The 20,867-nt window shown below is 34.7% G+C and overlaps 1 protein-coding gene across 2 annotated transcripts in view; it reads left to right on the top strand.

The window, feature by feature from the left end:
- The window catches only part of LOC120626810 (cubilin), a 127,747-nt gene that overhangs the window by 76,810 nt on the left and 30,070 nt on the right, over positions 1-20,867 (top strand). Inside the window, exon 3 of one of the 2 annotated variants that reach the window (XM_039894560.1) lies at positions 19,398-19,469. The exons of the other annotated variant lie outside the window; for it this stretch is intronic. Within the exon in view, the coding sequence (XP_039750494.1) occupies positions 19,398-19,469 (72 nt within the window). The remainder of the gene's footprint in view (positions 1-19,397; positions 19,470-20,867) is intronic. 2 annotated transcript variants of the gene reach the window in all.

Below are 20,867 nucleotides of genomic sequence, written 5' to 3'. Positions count from 1 at the left end.
TGCCCACAACAAACTTAGCCAGGCCTACTAATGTGTGATGAGTGTGAAAGGTGTAATGGTTAAAGCCCATCAACTCGCATCGGAGCAGCGCGGTGGGTCTATGTTCTAAAACTATCTCCTATCCTATGAGAGACGAGGCTTGTGCTGATGATGTTTCCAGATCGAGTTTGAAGTCGATAATACAAAGAAGTTTCTGAATTAGGAACGCATGAGTGAACGTTATCCAAATTCGAATGTCTATCTGTCTGTCTGTAAGAGTTCTGTTATTTCACAACGAGGTAGAAAATCCCAAAAAGTAAGAAAAATTACGGAAAAATACCAGCAGTATTTTATTATTTCTTCGAGTGTTAGGGAAAGAATAAAATGTGGCTATGAGTCGTGAAATAATTAATGAGAATCAGGTGTCCCGCCTAGATAAGGGGGAATTATTTTAGCGACTTAAGAGAGGCGTACCTCCAGAAGTGCGTTAATATAACAAATAACGTTTTTCGCAAATAGGTACTACGGCTTACCAGTAGTTTATTTTGAAATATCACCCAAGTATCAACAGTCTAACAGTTTAAATGAAATGTTATGAATAAATTTAAAGATTGTTAAACTATAAAATGATGTTAGAAAAGAGCAATCTGCTGAGTTTCTTGCCGGCTGTTCTCAGTGGAATCTGCCTTCCGAACCTGTGGTAGAGTCACTACAAACAGACTGACTTGACGTTTCGAAAGTGCTTCTATATTAGGCCTACTTGAAATAAATGAATTTTGAATTTGAATTTGAATGAAAAGAAAATAGTTGGAAATCCAAAAGTGCAAGCCTCATAATCTCATTCATTACAATAAAATTGAGTTTATTTGTAGATAATAGTTAAACTACATCTAATTATACCGTAAAAAATTTATATTCCTCAAAATAATGAAGCCTGTAAAAAAAAACAACTCGATAAGTGAAGTATTTCGTTCGTTATAGTGACCACGAGATACGGGATCCGCACACACAGACACACGGACATCCAAGACAGAACTGTTTTAAACAATTTTTTAATTATTTTAAATAATAAAAAGAGATTTGAAAATATCATGAGTGTTAAAAATAGTGTTTTTTCTTAATAGTTGTCTATTTATATTCACTTATAAAAGCAATGAAGAATCAAAAAGTGACATTTTAAGTTGGAGAATCACTCGGTGTGTGTAAACTGACCCATAATTACTACACTAGGCTGACGGGTTGGTGAAAGCAGTATATGGTAGTAGTAGCACAAAAGAGGCTGCTGTCTGTGACATTCCCTTAGTCGCCTTGTAAGACACCCACGGTAGGAGGACTGTATGGTGACTGAGGTCCGAATGGTGACTGTATTATGATCAGCCGTCACCATTCCGCACGACAAATATTGCGAGCCTGAATTTAAAAAACACAACGCAGCGTTAAAACTTGTCAAAATAAATAAATAAAGTGCCAGTCGAAAACATACAAACAAAGTACAAAATATACAATATCACCACTTTTTTAACAACTATATTAAATACTTAAATAGATATCCACACACCCATATAAATTAATATATACAAGCACACACGCACACACACACACACGAAGACACACACACGCAAAACTTAAATATATATATGTATATATAATTATATTGTATAAGCAAACATATACGCGAGTACAAGTACCTGCGCGACGCAAACTCACACACGCGCAATCATACACTCCATCATCGAGACAACAATTTAAGCACTGTTGCCTGTATTACAGGTTTACAGGACAGTAGATTTTAAATTGCACCATTACATACATTTATTACATTTATTTATTTATTTTATTTATTTACATACTCACCAATATAAGATGTGAGGTACGCATTTTGTTGTATAATTATTATAATTACTTTACTTTACTTTATATGTACAATACATACACCTACCTATGATAAATAAATAAAATAAATATTTTGGTAGTAGGTACTAAATAGAATAAGATGAAATGTTATTTATAAGATTGTTAATAAATATTATTATTGCATTTTCGATGCAAGCTATACTATATCCCATACCACATCAAGGTTTTCTAGCTGCTAAGTCGTGTAAAAAAGGTCATTTTTTAACTCGCGTGGTCGGTTTCCAGGTTTTTTTTTCAGCATAAAAACAGTTTTGACACGATAAAAAGTGCACGATGTTCATCTAAAGCCAAATTGTATCAAGATCAGAAACGTAGCTAAACATAGGTAGGCAGGTATTATACAAACAAATTATCTTCATAATACACGTTTAAAATTTTCGGTATTCATTTATGTTCAGAACATACGAGTAGATACATTTCCCTCGGTGCTGATTAAGAATTTTTAATATGCTGCGATCATATCTCATAGATCATACGATGTACGGGAATTGAAATTAGAAACATTCCAAAAAGTAGTGGAGAAACTAAAGATAATATGACTGACACGGTTAAGAGCCTAGGGAAAGCCCTTAAAATTGATCTGATTGGCTCGGATATACGTGATGTGTACAGAATTAATACAAAAGATGGATCAAACCCTATTATCGCGGAACTATCTAGTGTCCTAATTAAAGAAAAAATCCTATCCAAAGTAAAACAATTTAATAAATTAAAACCAAAGAATGAAAAATTAAATACATCACATCTTAAATTTGCTGAGCCTATTAAACCAATCTTCATTTCAGAAACTTTGACACAAAATACACAGAAGCTCTATTTTTTGGCGAGAAGTTTCCAAAAGAATTATAACTACAGTTTTTGTTGGACATCTAGAGGAGTAGTATATCTACGTAAAAACGAAAAATCTCCACAGATCAAAATTTGCATGGAATCGGATATCGAGAAATTAAGAAAGACACAATGACTAGCTTTGAGAATTTATTACAATTTGTCTCTGTTATATTTTATACAATTATATTTTTTACACTTCTTACAACACACCTTTACAAAAATTTTACACAAAACTATGCATAAAAATACAAACTACAATTTTTTACACCGAACACTAATATTTATAAACAACAATTATACCTATTCACCTTCAAGGAAATATATACATATTTTTTACATAGTCAAAAGACGATACAATCTACCGAAAAATATTATAAATAACTATAAAATTCAATAATTTAAATGAAATATCAAATGACCTGGACAGTGTGTCTATTTCAAAGAGTTTGACATGTGAGCTTGAGGATTGCTTCGAGCATATTAACTCAAGATTAAATGACAGTTTTACAATGATTACACAAAATATTCGCAGTATTAATTGTAATATGAATGGTTTTGAGGTGTTAATGACTAGACTTAGATTAGATCTGGATCTAATAGTTTTAACAGAGTGCTGGGTATCAAACACACAACACTTGCCTGTAATTAGCGGTTACAATTCTTTAGCTACAAAAAATAATAAAAATCAAAATGATGGAATAGTAGTGTACTACAAGGAACAGCACAGTTTTATATTTGAAGAACCATCATTCCAAGACGGAAATTGTCTTGTTTTGATATCACAAAAAATGACCGTGATTGCAATTTATCGATCACCGTCGTTTAAAAAAATTGATAATTTCCTGATATCCTTAAATAACGTACTTCAGAGCTATTCTAAGTGTAGGAACATTGTAGTTATTGGAGATACAAATATAGACCTTATTACGGACAGAATGGACGCTAACTCAGAGAAGTATCTAAATTTAACTGCATTTCATGGTTTATTACCGGCGCACAAATTTGTGACGCGAGATGCTAGTGGCTCGTGCATTGATCATATTTTATTAAAAACATTAAGTCCCTCAACAACATTAGTACCACAAACATTATTAACCGATCATAAGCCTGTAATATTTAATATAAAATTAAAACAAAGTTATACTCATTATGCTATGGTTAACATCAAAAAAATCGACACAAAAATGCTATACTCAAATATTTCAAATATTGATTTTGCTCCAATTTTAAATTGTCCGGACCCAAATACCGCTTTAAATTACTTAATTGATAAATTAAGAAAAGCTATCAATAATAATACACAAATAATCACATTGTCTAGACGAAAGAAAATTATCAAGCCATGGATTACACCTGGCCTTCTTAGATGCATCCGTCACAGAGATAAATTACATAAAAGGGCCAGATGTTCTCCAGAAAATGATACACTATGTTTAATTTACAAACGTTACAGAAATTATTGTAATACATTATTAAAGAAACTTAAAAGAAATTACGACCAAGAACAGGTGAATATGGCAAAAAATGATAACAAAAAATTATGGAATGTACTTAAAAATCTTATGAATTCCAAAAAACAAACAGGGTATAACAAAGAGTTATTAAATTTGTTAGACTCGCCACAATTGTCGGTTGACATGGTCAATAGCTTTTTCATAAATATTGGTAAAAATTTGGCTGAAGGTTTTAGCAATGAAGTTGACATTGCACCTGATTTGTGGCGGGACTCACAAAATCAAATAAAATCTTTTGTGTTGTTGGATACGGATGAGGAAGAAGTACACAATCTCATAATCAACTTAAAAAGTGAATGCACTGTAGGATGGGATGGAATTACAAATAAACTGCTTAAAAAATGTATAAAATATTTAATAACACCTTTAACGTATATTTTTAATTGTTGTCTTCGAAAAGGTATTTTTCCAAAAGCACTTAAAAAATCAGAAGTTCGTCCAATTTTTAAGAATGGTGATAAAAATAACCTGAACAATTATAGACCTATTTCTATCTTGTCATCAATGTCTAAAATTTTAGAAAAAATTATAAATAGGAGATTGGTGCAATATTTAGAAAAGAATAAATTCCTATCACGCAATCAATTTGGCTTTCGACACGGCAAATCCACTGATGATGCAGTACATTATTTAACCAATTACATTGCTACCAGTCTCGATCAGGGGAAAAAAAGTATATGCATTTTTTTGGATTTAGCTAAGGCCTTTGATACCGTTTCCATACCTTTATTAATAAAGAAGCTAGAAAAAATAGGTATCAGAGGGCTCCAGCTACAACTTTTCAAGGATTACCTAACGGATCGATACCAGTGTGTTAGAGTTGATTCCTACTGCAGTAGTGAACAACTGGTTACCCACGGTGTGCCACAAGGCAGTATTCTGGGACCAACACTTTTCCTTGTTTATATTGATTTGCTCACACGTATCCAACTGCACAAAGGTCAAATATATTCATATGCGGACGATACTGCCCTAGTTTTTACAGCAGATACCTGGACAGAAGTTTATGAAGCGGCACAAACTGGCTTTAATGCTGTTACTAAATGGTTATATAATAACATACTCTCACTTAACGTAGAAAAGACTAAATACATCACATTCTCTCTGCGGCAAACTTCAAACTTGCCGAATGATCTGTGCCTGATATATCACTCTTGTGCTAATGATTATAATAATTCCTCTTGCTCCTGCCGAAGTTTGGAACGAGTTGAGTCTATAAAATATTTAGGCGTTACTCTAGACTGCAATTTAAATTTTAAGAAACATATCGAGTTATTGAGTTCTAGATTAAACAAAATGATTTACATTTTTAAAAATCTCAGGCATGCCGTAACTGCTGCAATCATGAAACGCATCTACCTTGCTTTGTGTCAAGCTCTAATTACATATTGCATATCTTCGTGGGGTGGAGCCTCAAAAACTTTTATAAAGAAAGTTGAAATCGCACAACGTGCTTTATTAAAGGTTGCTACTTTTCGCCCTTATTTGTTTTCGACATCTTTGCTTTATCAAAGCTGTGAAGTTCTCTCAGTAAGGAAATTGTTTATATTAAGTGTCTTATTAAAGCAACATGCTGAACTTACGTATGATACTGCCCATCTTAATAAACGCCGAAAACATACCGTAGTAAAAACATCACAATTATCAAACACATCATTTATTAAAAAATTCTTTTCTTTCCTGGGACCTCATTTGTATAACAAAATAAATGAGTCAACGAACATCTACCCTCTCAACAAAATAAATTGTAAAAAAGCCATAACTGCATATTTAAAGAGTTTATCATATGACGATACTGAAAACCTACTTACTATTTTAAAATAAAAAGGGCACCCATTTTCTGTTAAAATTTAATTTATTTACTAACAACTTTATTTACAAAGTACCCTTTACACACATTCATTCTCATCAATGAATACAACAATACACACCCTCTCTTCACTACACAACACACACACACAGGCATACACCTTTATATTTATTATTTTTTTATAGAGAGGAACAAGTAGTATATAACATATTAATAATCAACCTTTTACAAAAAATATAAATCAATTAGCCCGTAGTAGTTAGCGTAGTCCTATTATTATTAAGTAATTATAACTGCATGTTTAATATTTGAGCTAAAAATAATCAAAAACCCTAGGGGGTGAAGGCACTGAAGCTGAAATACAAGGTTTCTTAGTTTAGCTTCAGAAGCTTGTAGTAATATAATTTTTAAGATTTCATGGATGCCCCATCCTATAAAATAAGAAATGTTTTTACTATATTGTTTAGACTTAAGATTTTTGGAAATAAATATTATTATTATTATTATTATTATTATTATATATCAAATTATGCCTTCGTTCGAAATTGGGTGAATTTTGTTGGAATGTTTCTCGTTGGGGAATTGTGTATTGTGAAAATCCGGTCTATATTTTTGAATAGAATTTACAAAGGGGCCTTTTGGCAATCTATTCAATAATATATTTATACTTTCAGTAATCAACAAGAATATTTTTTTTAGAGACTTTTCTTAAATCTCCATAAACGTAAAAAATACTCACATCATTATACTCGTATGTAATAAGTATACCTATATCTGTTACGTCATACGTGTGGTGACGACAGAGTAGCAAATTAAATATATACCGTTGTAAATTAAATATATGGACGGCATCTTCCTTAGGTTTCTGTCCGAAGGTTTGCTAACGGGATCCCATTACTAATCCTTCCATCTATTAGTCTATCCATCAATCTGTTAGCGGATTTATGAACTGTAATAAGTAAAGATTTGAAGTTTTCACAGAATTATGTATACTTCGATTTCTACTTTAAAAAAAAAATTAAAATGAAAGGGTCCTTATATCAGAAACATGCTATTTTGATTTATCGTTATAATATGCAGTGTTCCGTATTGCACCTTGATATGGGACGGAGCCCAGAAGAAATAATCATTCTTACAGTTATGATACAACTTCTTACAGTTATGATTTGAAAAACTGCTAAAGTGTGAATAGTTTAAAAATCTTTTATTAAAAACCTCTTCTAGAAACATTATTGACTGTGAAAATACGAAAACTCTACGTCTAAAGTTGACGCGCATTGAATGATATGATCCATGCAGTTTACAGGAATCTTTTACGTTTTCGTAACCGTTTATGGATTTCGTAATACCTCGATAACCTGGAGGCCGGATGTTCCGACATCTTGATTGTCCCGGCGGATATTGGGGGCGGCGAGCATCCGTGTAATTGCAGATATGGCTCGTGTTGGTACTTAGAATGTAACATCCATATCAACAAGGTTTAGCCACTGCATTTGTAAAGATTTTTCAAATTTACATTTGGGGTGGAGTGTGGCTTAGTTGGGTTGGGTTTTACTCTTTTACTTATTAATCTTAGCAAGTAATGGAAAGACAAAATCTAGAAGATGCTCCAACATCAGAGCAAAACGTGCGTAGAGATTGCGGAAGATCTGTTTACTGTTAAGTATAAAGTTTAAAGAAATTATAAATTGCACCATACAGATTCTCCTGCTCTTCGTGGAGTATAGCAAATTAAGCTTTGGTTATATTTAACATTATCTATTTATCTTTTATTGGACATAAAGTCTTTAGTAAATGTGTTTTCTTTATTTCTAGTACACAATTATAAGATAAATAGATAATGTTGAATATCTTACTGCTAAAAGCGATCCTCTATACAACCCTTATGGAAAAATAAAATAACAGAAGCGTGATGAACAAGTTTATAAACTTTACATACTAACAATACATTAATAGCTAGGTAGCTTAATTTTAATCAGTGAAACGCATTCTAATGTACAGGTACTGCCATAAAACAGCTAAATAGCTAAATAAATACTCTATTTTACACTACGGTTGGCAACCCTACCACACAGAAACCCTAACACCAGCAGCTGATAATAAACGTTACCTACGGATAGCAGCCAAAAAAATATTCTAAAGCAGGCGCCCAAGGGAGCTGAGTATGCAAAATGAGAGCACTTCCCTTATTATACAGTCTTTACAGGATATAGACCTACTTGCCTAGTGTGCTCAACAGTAGCGTGCTGTGGTGGTTTTAGTTTCACGGATTTCCAAAAAAAAGGCAAAGCTTTTCAGTATATAACACAAAAAACTCGTTGAGTCTGTTTTGCTGGTGTTGGAACTTATTTAATATTCCACATTGGATAAGTCAAGACTAAATAAATTATCCTATTTTAGAACGTTCATATGAAGCTCTTTTGTTTAAAATCGCATTGTGTTAAAAACTTTAAAATTTCGAATTTAGAATTCATTTCTGTGCCGCTTTTAATTAATATTAAATTTGGGAAAAATGTAGACAGTCGTAAATATTTTTTTCAATTTCTAATCTGCGTTTTAATTACTTCGCATTGCACACATTGAGACACATCAAAGTTTAAAATAACATTTATTTTAAAATTAATTATTTCGTAACTTTATTTTTATGAATACCTTTTTTTTAATGAGAGAGGAGGCATATACCCGCTAGCATGTTTAGCATTGGTAGGAGACATAGAGAAAGGAGAAAATCAATGTTTCCTCACACAGTTTACCATTCTCCATAAATAAAGCATAGATAATTAACATCCAAATAAAAAACCTTATGCCACACAGTGGCAAACTTCTCCTTTTCCCTATTGCATGATTTGGCAGATGGACAAGAAAATGTTATCCCTTGTCAGTGGTTATTTATTTATTAATACTCTTTATTTGCACACAAATAAAAACACAGAAGAAGAATAAAAAAAACACAGACAGAAGAAGTATACAAAAGCGGCCTTATCGCTTTGTAGCGATCTCTTCCAGGCAACCTTAGGATAAGGAAAACAAAAGAATAAGGATAAGGTTATAATAATCGGGCGATAAAAAAATCTCCTGCCTATTCTATGTAACGACATATTAATTATACGGATTATGGTAATAAGCTTGGATAATAATTAAGTTTTATGCATAAATTCCCATCTAATGCATGCACATTGGAAATGGATATGATCCAACAATCTCTTCGGACTGCACGTGAATCCAATATGAGGTAATTAATTTCCTTTGAGACGGCGGCGGTCTACTTGCCAACATGCTAATCGATTATTCCGGTAATGATTGGATGACTCATTACCGTCAGGGGTTGCTAATTGAACATCGTACCTTGTGTTGGTTACTTGCGTAATAGGAGCTGGTAGAAGGCTGTTACAGGAGGAAAACTTTTAATAACGACTACGACACCAGAACGCCTTAGCGCCATCTTTGAGTCTCAATACATGACTGAAGCATTAACACTAGAACAGTAGCATCATATGGTTGTAACAGCATCACCGGGGGATTGAAGCGAGCGTGAATGCTCGAGATGAAAAGAGCCTCAGGGCTCGACGACCTTAGGGGGAATAGGGGACGTCAACCCGAGGGTGCCTCCTGCAAGCATTCGGACCTCGGCCCGGGTCGACGTAGCAGATTTGGTGTAGTAAATTAATAAGGCATCCATTTTTTTTATTAATATACCCATCGACATCATTTCATGAACATAATATAAAATTCCCTATTTAAGAAGTATGCATACTTTATTATTAAGTTTTTAATGTGGATGTAGTTGTATTATTTTTACGGTCTCCGTACTCAAAGGGTGCCAATGGGTTCCTAAGTCTCTGCTGTCCGTCAGTAAGTACGTCAGTCCATCTGTCTGTCCAATATCTGACATCATTTATTTATCATGAACCGCTGTGAGTGATAGTTTTCACAGAATGTGTAACTCTATTCAGAGAACGTGAACGTGTTTATTTTCCAATTCAGAGAAAAAGCTTTATTTGTAGTCAATTAAATAAGGGCTAGAGTTACCGAGATAGCTCAGCGAGTCGCGTAGCTGAAATGGCAATGGGCGAGGCGCATAGCTTGAAGAACCGCTGGACGTTGGGTTCTTAAGGTGCTGGAATGGTGACCCCGCACCGGTACACACAGCTTAGGTCAGCCCCAAACGAGGTTCAGATACCATCAAGCGGGTCACTGGGCGCCAAATTATAAGAAATAAATTTAGAAAATTTGTCTCGTGTTCTGAATGGTTATTTTTCAGTATTTGTAACAATAAGCAATAAGTATTCTTCACAAATTAGACCTCGGTGTCGCGATGAATGCTCGTAATATTTCTCGCGCGCCTCGTGGGCATATTAAAGAAAAAACTCATTTTCATCTCGGAAAACAAATGACGTCCATCACGGGAATCGAACATAAAGTTGGTATATAAATAGCGGCGGTAGTGCTTATGGCTTCGGCTTCACTTTCAGGGGCCGAGTTCGAATCTTAGCACGAACTACTAACTTTTCTGTTATGTGCGTTTTAGGTACATAATTAAATTAAAATATCACTTGCTTCAATGGTGACGCCCTCCCTGGCGCAATATTGAGCGCTATGAATTTAAATAGGAGGTCCCGGGTTCGATTCCCTGCTGGGGCAATTAGGGAATTTATAATTTCTGAATTTTCTCTAAAAAAAAACTGTACTGGAAAATATCAACTATTTCTTAGTGATACATTCATCAGTTTTAAAAAATGCCCCCTTTATTTTTTCCCTCATATTTAATCCTTTTAGAACCCACCCTGAAGGAAATTGCTCAGCTACATCAATGCGAGTCAGGTAATGTAACCCATCTCGTTTTATATGTTATAGCCACCATTTTCTTCATTCTTATCGTCACGTTACAGGATTGTATGTGTTTTCGATACCTTTTTTCAGGTAGCTAGTAATAAAGAACAGGCGTAGCATTATTGCTGAAGGCAATAAATTTACAAAGGACTTAACATTTTTTGTTCGAGCACCGTACTGTACTGAACTATTTGTATTGCCACATATATCTCTCTTCAATACGATATAAGAATAGATTTAATTGAACGGTCTAAGAATTTCGATGATTTTAAAATAACTGCCTCTTTATCATCAATTTATAAATACACGAATTTAAAAATGATGACAATCTGTTAATCCAGTCGAATTCAAGGAAAGATAATTTTCTTAGGTAAGGCATCTCCACCCAAGTCAAGCCCTCTTCTCATGATCTCTGAAACAAAGTGAAATTTACTTAGGATTCAACGGTAAAGAGTTATGTAATTAATTGACCTTTTGTATGTCGGTCTTCACTTTGAAGATGGTCCGTGGGACGCAGTTGATAAATTACTCCTATTGTAGTTGCTAAAGAAACTTAAACTTGAAGACTGGAGTCATTATTGCTGCCTCATTACTTTGGGGTGAATGTTGCTGACAGTTAATATAAAAATTGATTTCGCAGTTTTATAATATAATCTTCAATATTGTCATTATCATCTTCATCATCAGTTGCAGTATATTAACGTCCCATTAATGAGCATAGGGCTCGTCTCTCACAGGAGAGCATTGACCCACCATGCTGCTTTAATGCGGGTTAGTGGGCTGCTTTTTTTATTATTTATTGCTTTAGGCAAATAGGCCCATATACCACATAAAATATTATACAGTATAAGAACTGATAAAAAAAGACAATCTTGTAAATAGGTACTATTCATCAAAAGAAAAATAAAAATATTATAACTAAGACTTTACTTTCTCCACGGTACACAATTTGCCCTCAGGCCAAAAGTCCGAACTGAGGAGCACGTATATGAAGTATCACTTATGATTTTTGGATAAAGTTACTCAACGCAAAAATAATAAGAATAAAAGATTTTGAACGCCATCAAAGTCATCCGTTCGGCGTAATTCGAAATCGTTGTTATCTATTATTTTAATATTATTATCACTCTTATTTCAGAAATCCTTAATATAATCCTTTAAAGGGACCTTAAGGTCTATCATACAAAACTCGTTCTAAATAATATCTTCTTCTATAATCGATGGTAGTAAGAGCATCATGCATCGGTGTAAACCTGAGGTGTAAACAATTTTAGTACTAAGTATATATCGATTTCACTCCTTGATTTTATGTTGAAATTTCAGCTTCATTAAGAAGTTAGTTTGTTACGGAACTCGCAGTATGATAAATTACTTCCATTATCGCTGAAGAAACTTATACACTCTATTCTTTATTAGAGCTTCTCCGCACCATCAGATTTATCTGAAGACTGATCGCACAGCGTTGCGATTAGGTTAGATTTCAGCAGATATTTTGAAGAAATCTCTTGAAAACATTATAGAAAACTCTCAGGCTTGCAGGTTTCCTCACGATGTGTTTTATCGTTGAACCTATTTTAATTCTTTTACGAAAAGTTAGAGGCTGGGATTCGAACTCACCTCCCCGAAAGTGAAACCGAAGCCCTTACCACTAGGCTATCACCGCTTTTAAGTTTATTTTAACCAATCATTTCTTTTTAACCATAATTCATACATGCGTGTTGAAGATAGAGTAAAAAAGAAGTTACTTGTTAATTAAGCAAGTAGCCTGGAAAGTTAACCTGGAAAATTTAAAACTATCGAAATTAATAGAAGCAGAAGGATATAAGCAAAAAATTAGGACATAATTAAATAAACTGAAGAGAAAACAAACAAAGAGTGGCTAAGGGAGTACGATTATTTCCTTGACCACTCTTTGTTTCTCACACTTTATGGTTTCATCAGGCCTTTTAGAGAGCGCGTCACCACATTCCCCCGATTTAAACCGCTTTCAGCAAACTTTTTAAAAGTTATAAAGGGCTAGAGGCTGTCCCACGATGCATTTACCGTAGGATCAACAGACAACCAAAAATATACGCCATCCAAATGCTGATCCAAGTGCAAGACGCTGGCGCTATTTCTCCTCTGGATTGCAAAGCATATCATTTGGGCTTAGCTGCTGCCCGCTCTTGGTCACCTTATTCTGAACGTTATCAATAAAAATATAGTGTCCCAGATCGTAATCGTTCGCTACAACGATATCAGCTGGACGTTGTAAAAAGTTCCCACTGCCCCGCTACATTGAAGTGGTACTTGAAGCTTGCGCGAACTTTGCGGTAACAGGAAAATTTCTCGTAGAAAAAGTGGTTTCAATTATGCCAAACCAAACCTAGATATTAAAGCAAACTTATTTTCTGTAATTCTACTCCATTTTGAACCCACGGGTACCAAGGCAGTTGTTAAATGTGACCATTTTGTTAAACAAATTCAGCTGAATCATATTTAATTTAACGAACAGTAAGAACCCTGAAATTTAAATAGGCTTCATGTCAAAAATTCATCTAAATTTACATGATATATTCTTTTCGTATGGTAAAGGGCAACGATTATTGAATATAAGTGAAAATAATATTGAATATGACAGGAAGATCTAAGTTTGGCCGACTATTATAAATCCAGGGTATGTCTTCTTCTTCTTTAAATACCACTCAGTTACTGAAGATCAGCAGTCAGTTTTTTAAACATCTCGTTCTAAAACGGAATAGTTCTTCGACTGGCTTGATTCCAGATCACGCCCGTTTATTTCTTAGAGCTGACTTCTTTCTCCCTCTTCCTCCTGCAATCTTCCCCACCATGATGGTTTGCAGCAGTTGGTACCTATCGTGCCGCCTCACATGGCCTTAGGACGAGATATTATGCTGGAGGGTGTGCTATTGGAGCAACATAAAGGATATACGCTCTAAGTACCTCTGTCATAGAAGAAAGCAGTCTTGTGTCCCAGCTATGAGCCATTATGTCGATTGGAATGATGATATGGTTACCAAAGAGGTCTTAAAACTGTAAACAGTAATTAAAGCCCGACTTGAAACAAAAATATACTTTAAGGTTAGCTCGGAAACTCCGTCGACATTGTTGTATTTTTTAACTATATTGCAAAGCTCTCAATATGTGAGCTTAGACTATTCTCGTGTTGTGTTCTGCTCTGTTAAAGTTAGAATGCACTCAATATCAAAAGTTTACAGAGCGGGTAAACGATGAAGCTTGGAGATCCCGATGAATTATTGCAAATTTTGGTTTGGGTTGTCTTTTTAAATGCTGTAAAAAGACAAAAGGGATAAATGATAAAGTGGAGAGGGTTCACAGTGTCAAGGTGAGAAATGGAAATAGTCTATGTACCTGAAATGAGGTGGAGACATATTATTCATGACTATTTATAGCGCTCCTAGAACAGAGCTTCGAAATAAGAGATGATAAGTGTAGTTACCATATTCAATGGTACTCTGATTTCTTGTCTAACATATTAATATTTCAAAATTAATAATTAATAGATACTCATCACCAATATTTGTAATACTTCTTGATCATTCCTCGAGCATCTTTTGGCTTGTAAGCCGCGAACCTCTTTCAGTTCGAAAAAACCATTACTGTTCCAACACATACATAGACTTATTGCTGTTGTTCGTACTTTAAAAATTGTTTTACAATATATTTATAGAAAAATATAGTTTTACAAGGATTTTGTAAAAGTTTCTCAGAAGGAGTTTATGAAATGTGTAAATGAAGAAAATTTATGTCTGTGAATATGTTTTAATTTTTTCTCTGAATTAGATACTAGTTAATCTACAAGAGGGAAAGATTAAACTGATTTGAAAAAACTTCTTTTTTTTAAATAATATTCTTTCTAAATCAGTATAGCGTAGGAGGAGCTGATGTTAACTGATGATTGCCATCTATAAACTCTTATAGCACCAGATATACTATCAGTACGTTTCTGGTTTTTGATGAATTCGTCCACCTATTCAGAAATTAACAGGAAACACCGCAAAAGGAAACTGTTCCAGAATTTGTATGTGCGTGGAAAACAATAATATTTGTGTTTCAATGGACGGTGGACGTAGTCCGGCAGGGTGATAACGTATCTCACAACAGGCTTGCGACAGGCGTAAATCTCGCGATCGTTGCTGTCAAACGTCACTTTTGCGTACAAAAAATACAAAAGTGAGATTGCAAGATTTACGTGTGTCGCAAGCTTGTTGTAAGATACGTAATCACCATACTGCTATCGACAATGCAGCGGTGGGGATTATGTTAGCCCTTGCACGTCTTTATCGGTAGGGTGGTAACGAGCCACGGCCATAATCCGCACATGGCCAGCGTGGTAGACTACGGTCTAAACCCTTTTCATTCTGAGAGGAGACCCGTGCCACGTAGTGGGCCGGTAAATGGGCTGATGATGAAGATGATACCTCCATTCCATCTTTTCCGCTCCGCACTAAATTCAAATAGGTACACCCGATGTCACCAGATACCGCACTAAATTACGTCGAAACTTCATCTTAACGAGGCCATTACCGACGTGTTATGTTCACGTTGCAACAAGTTTCGACATGTTTATCTTTATGAGAGCCAGTGAAGGAAAACATATTGTATTTGTCACTGATAATATCATACGGTAGTTTGTATTCAACTCCTCCATGTAATAGAACGTAAACGTAAAAAAGTAACTGTAGCTGGAGTCTGTAACGGTAATTGGATTAGTTTTTGGTTATAGTGATAATTGACGGTTTTTTTTTTATAGTTAGGAGACAAATCTTCATGTACATCCCTGTGGATAGTGCCGGACTCCTGCCGGCTAAATACCCCTCCTGCCTTCTAAACGTTAGAGTCCCCGCCTTTTGGCCTACCACTAATGTCGTTGTCCTTTGGCCTTCCCTCTCTTTCGTCATTTTAATTTACTTTTATTATCACTTCCATGTATTTTTTTATAGATTCCTATTTCTCATTAAGCATAATAGTTTTCTTAACAATTATCTTGCTTAATTTTCATAATTATAAAGATGGTTGAGTAATTTCAAGAGCATCAGCTCGGAGAGAGGAAACTGGTGTTGTCACCCCTGTGCCTCAGAAAGTAGTTATTATTACTGACGTTTGTGAATATAAACGCCCGCCAACCCGAAATCGATAAGCATGGTGGGTTTTAACTCTATACCTCTCCTGTTTGAGTTGTTCTCAGGAGATGGGCGTTACTAGTTTACGGACGATTGTACGTTGGAATTGGATCCGGTCTGTTCCAGTTTTTTTTTCTGATATTATACTACTAGCAGTGGCGTGCATAGAGGGTATGCACAGGGTATGCAGATGATATAAAATGAAGAAAATTTCCAGTACGAGTTATGAAAAACTTAAGGATAGGTGTTGCAAGAGTTATAAAAAGCATACCCTTAAGTATTTATAACTCGTACTGGAGATTTTCTTCATTTTATATCATCTGCATACCCTGTGCATACCCTCTATGCACGCCACTGACTACTAGTTACACTTTTAATTAGTACACTGTGGTCCCATTCACTCCGCTCAAGCCCCCCGGCTCTTTAAAGGAGGTCAAATAACGTTACACATTCGTTATTTCAAACTGCGCAACAATAAATGGTAAAGGAATCCAGTCATTATAAAAACGCTCAGAAGGAAAACTGGGAAAAATGAACTCAGGTATGGCCGGATGTTTCTGCGAACTGCGAGCTGATGCGATTTCAAACTTAATTGTATTGTGGTAAAGCTGGAAATCGCATGTAAGTGCCTGAAGGCTTTATAACTGAGTTTGAGAATGCCTTCAGAGTCTACGTTCTAATTTATATATAGCACAAACGTCTCGCGATCTGAACTCTATGAAATACCTAAAGCTAAGAAGTGATATGCCAATTTAAAGTCCAAATATGTTTAGAGTCCTACCTATTTAAATTAATTTTGATTCCAGTGACTGTGATGATATAAATACGTTCATTGTCTTGTTTTCCTTTAAAAGTTGAAAATAACGTCCGCGACAGCATATGACTATCTGTTAAGGTTGACGATACGCAGACGAAGTCGCGGGGGAGCGCTAGTTTTTTATTGGAATAGGCACTTCTTAATTCAACATCTTGTCAGATTGTTAAGAAACATGTAAATCGTAGACGGGAGTTCAAAGAGAAATGTGTTTTGATTTCAAAGTATATACTTACATAATAACTCCCTCTCGCTATAGAGATAAGGTTTTCTTTGAACATCTCGACTCTCGTAATCATTTTTATTTAAATACTTTAAAAAATATGTAGTAAGATTTCAGCAAACCAGATTTATTAATTAAAATTTATTTTTAATAACAAGCAACCAAGGGCAGTCAGGTTTTGCTCCAGGCGGGGTGAAATAAGGAAAAGTATATTAAAAATTACCTGATGAATTTAATATTTGAAAAACGAACAAGATCCGTAACAAAGCCCATTGTATAAGAGCAATAACTTATTTTCTTAACCTACTTATCTGAGCAAGAGCCTAAAATAATTCTTCCTGAACTTATTTTCTGATTGCGTAAGATTGGACTTGAATATAAAACTGTCCATTTAAACGTAGATGTTCTTAGCCTGTGTAGCGGGAGGCTTCGGCGGTGGCTAGTTATTACCATACCGGGATTCTGGGTCTCGTTATGATGCAGCGTATAAACCGAGTATAGTATGAGTTTAATGTACATGTCACCAAGTGAGCCGCAGTCAAGGACATGTGGTGAAATTTAAAAACTAAAAGAGTCCCGGTGGTCAATAAAATGTATCTTTTTGGGTTAACTTAGTTTAACATTAAAAAGAAAGGTCATTATCTTATTGTTTACTTATAAAAAAAAAATTAAGATTAATGCCTAAAAACTTTAATTTTACCTGCCTAACTATGACTATCCTGGGTTCAGAACTAGTCAGGCAATCTACGACAAAAGTCACGTGAGCCATCTATCGCAGTTAAAATGACTTTCCGATAGCATACATTCTAAAATATCTATGTCTAATTGAATAAAGGATAAAGGATAATCGCTCTACATAACCTTTTATTAAATACCATGTCGCACCGTGTATTTGCCGTTGCGTTGTATTGGGTAACACGTTATAAGAATGTTTCCACCCTTACAATGTCAAAACTTTAATCAGTTAAGTTTGTTTGTAAGTTAGGCTCGAGTAAGTTGCCGAATTCCACGCTTAGATAGGGCGGGCCAAGTTCATTTAATAAAATTAATGACTGATATTCAAAATTCAAATACTTCGAACACTTTGCAAATTTATGAAGAACACCCGTTTTCAAATACAAATATAACATCAAAGTTGTTTTTAAATAAGCTTCTTTATAAAGCTCTTTTGAATTTTGTTTGCTTGACTCCAGCAACGGTTCAGTAGGCATATTCAACCCAGGAGAATCCCGCAAGAACTGATGGCAAAATTTTCTGCTTAAGAAATTTAAGCAACATAACTTGCAATATTTATTTTATATTTTGTTAACGTTATAATTTGATTCTATTTTAAAACTCGATATTGTTTTTTGTTTATAGAATGTTAAAACTAGTTTTGAAATTTGAAATCCGAATCCGAAAACACTAAGTTACACCAGTGTTATTTTTACATGACCCCTACAAAATCTAATGTTAGTTTGAAATGCTCTTGTTAGTGGCGTAGCTTTTGCCTACGACGCGCTACGGTTTACTGCTTCGTAGCCTTCTACAGTGAATTAATGAATGGAATTATTACAGCAATAACTCACTACACCGCCATTAACGATTCTTCATGATATAAGTTCAAATAAAAATATGAAGTCGAGTTGTAAATTATAAATTAAAGTAGTCTTACTGAACGTTATTGCAACAAACTCGTAAAAATATACAATACCTTGAATTTTTCACTGGAAATATTTCGAAGCCCGCTAGTAATTAAACAAGCAAAAGGGATCAATAAAGCCGCGTATTCACCAGTAAAAAATTGTTTAAGATAAAAGTGTACATTTCCAAGAGTGTGTTTCTGAGAACTCAGTTTCGGACAAGCCGAATCAATACGACAAAGACGTGCCCGCAAGCGATTCAGCTTTCCGCGTTGAAACCGATTAGGGCTTTAACTTTAATACCTTCTAGATCACATGAAATTGCAGTCAATAACTTATAAAGAAATAAAAAAAGGATACAAAAGAGGTTTTATATAACTTAACTTAATCTATGAGAAATGATCTTTTGTTGCACAAACCAAACATAACTCCAAAAAGCAAGAGGTGCGTGCCGGGAATCAATCTCGGTCCCACCGAAAAACGTATGCTAAAGTTCTAACTACAAATAAACTACATAGGTACACTAAACTCGATGAAAGAAAATGGTTGAAAGAAGTCATTTTAAAATGTAAAATTAAAGCGATTTATTACATTAAAGGAGGAAGATAGACGGAGAGATTTGCGCTTTTTCAAATATTTTGTAGTAGGAAATCGTGTATGGATGCAAAATGTATACTAGTGAATACGAGGCTTAAATGTTTGTTATTTCTGTGCAGTGCTCGCGGGAGAGACCACGGAGCTCTCAAGTGTGGCTTCGATCGCCGAACCCTCGCCTACTAAGCTCCCAAGTATGTCTATTCGTATCGTACAATTCATATATACGCTTCAGTAGGATCTCGGAACGGCGTCATGCGCTCTTTTTTTAATCTTGAATCATTATTCTCGTTTAAAGCACTCGTTTCGCCGTCGTTTTTTACTTATTTTATTTGGTCACAGGCTAAAGGCGGGTGTATATTGAGACAGTTATTTTATTCGAATCATTGCTTCCTGCTAGCCTTTCCAAATCAAGCGGTTCATCAAGCAAGGTTTTGTGGGATACTTTGTGGTCCACTGGGCTACGCTACAAGTAGCAAGTGTGTCAGTGAGTTGACGCTTGCTATGTCAAGACTTTTCACGATAACATCCGACAACTCTCATTATATATCTAAGGTTAAAACAAAATTGTTAAAGTTCTGATATACTGTCCCTGATATTATAAAACAACTTGTCTTCTTGGTTAAAAGCAGGCGTTACTTTGCGGAAATCCATGATATATTATGAAAGTTAAGCTTAATTTGCAATACTCCTCGAAAAGCAAGAGAATCTGTATGGTGTAATTTATAATTTCTTCAATCCTTATACTCAGCACCAAACAGATTTTCGGCAATGTACACTCTACGCACGTTTCGCTCCTTTACAATGAATAATATTCATCGTAAAGGAGCGAAACGTGAAACGTGAAATTATAAATTACACCATACAGATTCTCTTGCTTTTCGCGAAGTATAGCAAATTAAGCTTAATTTTCATACCTTGTCTTCTTGCAATTACAAAATTAAAGTGTTAATGGAATATCAAAAGAAGCATTTGCTTCTTTTATTTCCTCTGGACAGTCCGTTTCCAATTTACTGTTGCCATAGTGGACACTCTTACAGTGCCAATATAGCACTAAAGTTCGAATTATTTGAGTTCAAGAGATACTCGTTTGTGACATTTGGCTATTCAAATGAGGAGAAAATTTCAGCTGTCGTTTGTAAGGTACATCCAGTCCAGAATAATAAAAGAGCATGTAGCTATATAGTTACATAACACACAGACAGACATGACATCGTTGGGCTGAAGAACATAACATTATTACTTATTAAACAAATGTGGACACTAAAAAAAAAATCCGTAAATTCCCCAAAAGCTCAAAATATGCACAGTTAAAATTTTATTTAGAAAAATCTAAATCCAACTTACACGTAGTGTTTCCTCATAGTTACACTGTACTTGAGTTGATCCCGTTCCCAGAACACTTGCCCTAAATCCAATATCAAGCCCCCTCGCTCAACACCTCATTAACGAACTTAGAAATTCTAAGAACATTTATTTTAACCACTAGTAATATTCGCACTTCATGTATATTTTATAGAAATTACAATCATCACAACGATGGATAAGTACGATATTAACGCTTTTGGCGATTTGTATAATTTTATGCGAAT

This window comes from Pararge aegeria, chromosome 10, assembly GCF_905163445.1.
Source record: "Pararge aegeria chromosome 10, ilParAegt1.1, whole genome shotgun sequence".
Classification (NCBI taxonomy): Eukaryota; Metazoa; Arthropoda; class Insecta; order Lepidoptera; family Nymphalidae; genus Pararge; species Pararge aegeria.
Note: the sequence above shows the minus strand (reverse complement) of the source record. Positions and strands in the feature narration are given on the sequence as shown.